The sequence below is a fragment of the Antrostomus carolinensis genome, unplaced genomic scaffold, assembly GCF_000700745.2.
Source record: "Antrostomus carolinensis isolate BGI_N321 unplaced genomic scaffold, ASM70074v2 scaffold10755, whole genome shotgun sequence".
In the NCBI taxonomy this organism is placed as follows: domain Eukaryota; kingdom Metazoa; phylum Chordata; class Aves; order Caprimulgiformes; family Caprimulgidae; genus Antrostomus; species Antrostomus carolinensis.
Genome location: NW_010314274.1, coordinates 37,899 through 43,898, shown reverse-complemented (window position 1 = coordinate 43,898; position 6,000 = coordinate 37,899). Strand labels below are relative to the sequence as shown.

Genomic DNA, 6,000 nt, shown 5'->3' with positions numbered 1-6,000 from the left:
GGGAAAACAGAAACACTGGCTGTTGTCTCTCCTGAGTTTTAATGAAAGAGAGCCCTTAAACATTATGTCTGAATCAATTCTTATTCAATAAAGCAGCTCATTGCTTTCCTCAGTAAGTATTCTCACAGACTGATATGTACTATGAAATTAAAATTTAAATGCCATTTATATAAAGATGGATTTAATCCCATGCTTTTAATTAATCATACATTTTAGTGTTTTGTTCAATCAAGACTTCACTACTTTAAAACCTCTCAGTAAACTCTGGATGCACGAAGTAGCAAACAAATAAGTATATTTTAAAAACCGCTAATTGGGTTTTCTCCACTGATGCAACTTGAAGTATAGAGAGCCTTCCCCTTGCTCCTCTCCTCCCTCTGCCCCCATCCCTTTGTATGTGGATCAATAGGCAGAGCTGGACTCTGATGTTGGAATGGTGGAAGCAAGAGGAGCTTTTTTTTTCTCTGAATTTCCCCCCAGGAGGCAGCAGCAGCATGCAGCTTGTGCCCTGCAAAGCCCACCCCATTTGGTCTCCCTGCAGCCGAGCTGGCAGCCTGCTCCTTGCACTGGCTGTCCAGGCTGGCGCAGTGACTCGTCACTGCCGTCATCTGGAGGAACAGTAGAGGGTATTTTAAAACAAAAACAATGCAAAGTAAATAAAATGCAAATATTGTTGAAGAAAGCACATAAAATGAACCAGGAGACATAACTTTCTTGGAAGGATGAAATACTGAAATTGATAAAATGGCAAGGTATGATACATTTTAAGTAAGACCAAACCACTGAGGTTTGGACTTCCCCAGACTAGAGCATTACACTTTGGAGGGATCATTTGTATCTCATTATAGACATGCTGGAGCAAATCTCTATTTTATTTTATTAACATCACTGTATACTTAATGGATGGAAATGGAAGAGTCTGGTCTTTTTCTGGGGCATTGTCAACTTATATTTTCAATGTTCTGTACTTTTTTGAGCTTATCAAATGAAACATTTTAAATGTTGCTAATTGCTACTGAGAGATGCTGTGCTGAGAAATGTAGAAAGATATCATGATCCTAAACATACATCCAGTTTTTAATACAGTGTTAACGATTCTTACAAAACAAATATTGTCAGCTTTCAACAGAAATGTAACTGAAGCATATGCTTGCATAACTAGTTGTTTATTATTGGCACTTGAAGAATTATCTTAAAATCTGTTAGATTATCTTGACAGGCTGTGATTTGTAAATTGAGTCTCTGGACTGATAATGAAAAAAACCTTAGTTAAATGTTTTGTTTTCTTACAACAAATATGTGACTGAAGGTTGGAACAGATTTGTTAAATCTCAGTTTCCTAAAAAACTCTCCCTTGCAATCTAAGTCTCCTGGGTTACACTTGTGTATGGCATCAGTGGCAGAGTTGTTTGATTTTTCAGGGCACATGGCCATAGTGTGGGGCTATAGAACATTTGGGGAAAATTCTGTTCTAGAACAATTGCTCTCCAGGTATGTGAGCTCTGCCAAGCTGCGTCAGCCTTCTTTGCTGCTGGGATTTATACCATGTAACCTGAGTTAGACCTGATCGTAAAGAACATGAAGGTGTCTGAGCTTTTATACTTCCTCCAGAGCAACGAGCCTTTCACACAGGATTGATTCTGTCATGCAACTGAGTATTTTCAAAGAATGCTGGACTTTATGTGCACGGCATGCACTTGACGTATAGATTGTCATGTAGATAGAGAATAACAGAAAGGCTGATCAGTGGTCTGTCATCTTTAAAATGCCTGTATATGTTGGAGTTTTTCTAATGAGAATTATAATGAGAGGAGAGTACTCTGAAAACGTAGGGACAGTGGGCTGGGGAATGAAATTATATGAACATTAACACCTTGTTTAATGTAAACTATGTTAGTTTCGTAAGTACCCCATTAACAAAGTGAAGTTAAAAGGAGGCAGAAAATATGCAAGTATGTCTTGGGTGTGTGTACTGGTAAGCAAGAAAGTAAGATCATGTGATGGTACTTTTCTGTTCTTGTTTTACTGCATTGCCTGTATTTCTTTGCAGATGGATGATGACAGAATGGACTCCATGTTCAAGGACATGTGGAAAAGGGACCCAGAACAGACAAGTAGCCTGCACACAGCAGCTCAGAAACGGGACCCTGATCAGAGCTAAGGAGAGGGATTGCCTTGGGCCAAAGCCTGCCTCTGCACAGCGCTGTGAAGGCCAGGACTGCATGACTGTGTGGGAGGCGGGAGTCTGGAGCGAGGTGCTGCATTTACTTATACAAATAGTCCATAGTGATTATTTATGCCTTACTATTTTCTGGGAATATGATTTTTTCAGTGGCAAGTGACATGGCTCAGCCTAATGATTTTCACGGTCCTCAGGGAAAGGGATCGGGGACCAGAAAAAACAATCGTGTAGACCTACTACGTTTTACCCAGTTAATGTCCCGAAGCGGTTACTTTTAGCCAGTTTTCAAGCACATATAATCATGTCCTGACTATAACAGTGGGTAACTAGGGGTAAATGGAATTAAAACCATCACTTACCAGCTACCAGACCTTGGGTTCGGAGTGGGAACATCTCTGACATACTTTTGGTACCAAGGGATGTTGATCAGCAGGTGGTTGCTGCCATTTTGCTTCAGAGAGGCTATGAGGGGAGCTGCTTGCAAAGAAGAACATTTCCTTCCCATCCTTTTCACCTCTTTTTCCAAGAAGAGCACAAGCAGTGGGCAAAAGGGTTTGTAAATAACACAATTTTGCACATCTTGCATCCTGAAGCATTGCTGTAGAATGTAATTATTATTCAAAAAGCTTTACTCATTTAAGATCTTTTCATGTGCATGTTTATTTGGCTTTCTTCTTCTATAAAGTTATAGTACGTCTAAAAGTAATTGACTGTGGAGGAAGACGGGTGTTGTTATCACTGCCATCTGGAAAAGCTGAAAAGGTTATTTGGAGTTTCTCCCTCCATTGCAATAGCAAAGGCAATTCTGATTGCCTCCCATACCAGCAACTGTGCTATGGGTCCCTCTAGGTTCAAAATACAAGTAGCAGCTTCTGAATGTGAGTGCAGTCCCTTCTTTGGGCTCCTCTGCTCAGCAGCACACTTTTATCCCCAAGGAAGAAAGAGCTAAGACATCGGGAATGTTTTCAAAGATGAAAAGCAGATGCTGAGGTAGAGATAAGAGAAGTAAATAGCAGCAGAGCCTGGTTTGGTACACAGAGGTTTATAATGCAAGGGCTAGTTGTGAGAAGAATGGTATTCACTTATAGAGGTGTGAGAAGGAAATCCATATTGTTTAGTTGGCTTGCTTTACTTGAGAGATGAGAAATTAGTGAGCATGTTTTTGCTGGAAGCAATAAATATATTTTGAAGACTGAGGTGTTTCCCATGGCCATTCCTACTATCACCATTACATTGGAAGCTAGCCATTACTGCTTCCTGCAGTTATAATCAGCTTGGCAAAGATGGGTTTTAATCTGCATGCAGTGGGATGATCAAAAACCATGATAATGTTTTGAGAAGGAAATGGCATAATTTTTGGCAGTGTAAGTGGGAATGGTGGAAAAAAAACATAGATTAAGACCTTCTGTGCAACTTGAAGAAGGTTTTCACATGCTGTATATGCAGTGACTGAATTTTCAAATTCAGTCTGCATTCTTGCATAGTTTTAGATTATTTACTTTTTAATTTTTAATTTTTCCCCCCCAAAAAAGGTCTATTAGACACTAGCGGAGTTTTTCTAAAGTTGCTTCATATCTTATTCTTATGAACATGATTTAGATTTTCTTTCATTATATTTCTTTTCATTCGTAGAACAAAGATTGGCTACTGTTTTCAGTATAAGATTTTGCATTCACTTCATCGTAACTTTCAGATGATACCTTTTTATCCAAAAGCCTATATTTTTCTTAAGCAAATAATTTTTATCTAATTCTATATTTTTAGCTGAAAATGCAGCAATTATCATTCAGTCCCATACAGGATTTTTCTTCATTTGGTAGTTTTTAACAAATACAGTGTTTATGCAATTGAAGACTGGAAGTCAGGAAATCACTGAAGTCTTGAAATATTCATGTTAGCCTGGCAGAGGTCACTAGAAGGGGATAAAATGGGTTAACTATGACTTTGTAGAAACCTGAAAAACTTCTTTTTTCAACAGTGCTCTGTAAAGTGTGGTAAGGGAGTACGGCATCGGACTGTGAGGTGCACCAATCCCCGCAAGAAATGTGTTTTGTCCACAAGACCGAAAGAAGCAGAGGACTGTGAGGACTATTCCAAATGCTACATCTGGAGAATGGGAGACTGGTCTAAGGTGAGGCATCCTTGATACTAGTGCCCCACAGCATACTATGTTTTGCAGGCTGAGTTCTTTGTAAGAATTGTTTTTATCAGAAGTGTACAAATCTCCCAGCTGAGGGAACAATAAGGCCATGTAGTCACACTGAGACCAAACTAGAAATAAAAATCAGAAATATGAAGAAAGCGTGAGATGAATCTTCAATATCATACAAATCTAGTATAAATTTACTGTTGTAAGTAGGCAGGCAAAAAACTCCAGAAGTTGCAGCTCACTCTAACCTCACAGTTTATACATTCCATTAATTTATGTTTGCACATTTTATTTGTATTACAAATAAGTTACACCTTCCAGCCTTATAAGGAAGCACCTTTAGCCTATTAAATTTCCATACAGACCACTTAATATCTAGGAAGCATCTATTACTGTCTTCTGAGAACTTGACGTAGCTGTCAGTACATTGTATCCTTGGCATATGGGTTTTGATTTTAGTGAGGTACATAAGCATAGGCCAAACTGTAACAGAAGATTGGTTAGGTCTGTGATTGAGTGTGTTACTGGACTGGGACCTTAAGCATCTGATACAGTTTTGGATATTCCAAAACATGCTGAAATACTGAAATTGAATTTTGTCAAGGTTTTATTGTGCCATATCACAGACCATACTTTAGCAGAGAGATTGTAATCTTTTTTTTTTTTTTTCCCTTGCTTCTCTTCATAACTTTGCACACAACACTTCTACTTTCAGTGCCTAACATTACTGCAGCACTTTTAACTTGCTTAACTTGCTTGTATGGAGAAGTATTTAATGTATTTTTAGTTGTCTTTCATGTGATGTAACAACTGGAAACAAGGACTAAAGCCAGCAGTGTATGACTAGCCAGCCTTCCAAGAATTAGCTGCAAGTATTCTATGGGCAACCAGCATTTCATAGAATTCTGCGTGGGTGCTCCCATTTTGTGGCAATGGGTTACAAATTGTCACTATCACATTACTATTTATTCAGTTTCTTCACTTTTTTCACATTTAAAGGGTAAAGGATAGTGTCAAGTGACTATTTTTTTATAGTGGTGATAATTTAAAATATTTGGAAATATTTTGGAACAGCCTTACAAAAACTAGAAGATAACCCCCCTACCTTGGTTACTTCAAAATCACAAAGTAGTGTAACCATTATTTTTTTAAACATCAGAAGCAACTAACCTTCAGTAGTAGGGTTACTTTTATAAGAAGATGTGTTTGGCAGTAAAGTGTAGTAAGTTTGTATTTCCATACCACAGAACTACATTAAAAACATGCATCGTTTAACACTAGAACCAGCAGGGAGTGGGTAATGAAGAAATGACCATCTGCTTTCTTAGTTGATGTGGTCATTCACATCAGGGTTGCTTATCCTGTGTGGGGATGCTCAGACAGTTAGCTGTGTTTCCAGTGCCCTTTGGAGAAAAGAAGAGCTTTATTCTCTAATTCAGTTTTTTCACAAGCATCCATGTCATAGATGAATGTACAAGAGCTTACTTCTTCCTGTTTAAAATTTACTGACATCTTATATGTTCTGCTTCCCTCCTATAGTCAAAGCTGTAATGCTGTCACCTAAATTGTACTTTAAACTTTAAAACTAGGAGATGAGGAAATATTTCATATGGAACTGACAAAGCCTTGTGAACAGTTAACATACAGCTTGACTGTGACCTGTGCAGCT

General features: G+C 38.3%; 1 protein-coding gene across 1 annotated transcript in view; it reads left to right on the top strand.

The window, feature by feature from the left end:
- Positions 1-6,000, top strand: part of ADAMTS19 (ADAM metallopeptidase with thrombospondin type 1 motif 19) — a 56,228-nt gene that overhangs the window by 27,637 nt on the left and 22,591 nt on the right. Inside the window, exons 12-13 of the mRNA XM_010167591.2 lie at positions 2,051-2,255; positions 4,161-4,313. Of these exons, the coding sequence (XP_010165893.1) occupies positions 2,051-2,255; positions 4,161-4,313 (358 nt within the window). The remainder of the gene's footprint in view (positions 1-2,050; positions 2,256-4,160; positions 4,314-6,000) is intronic.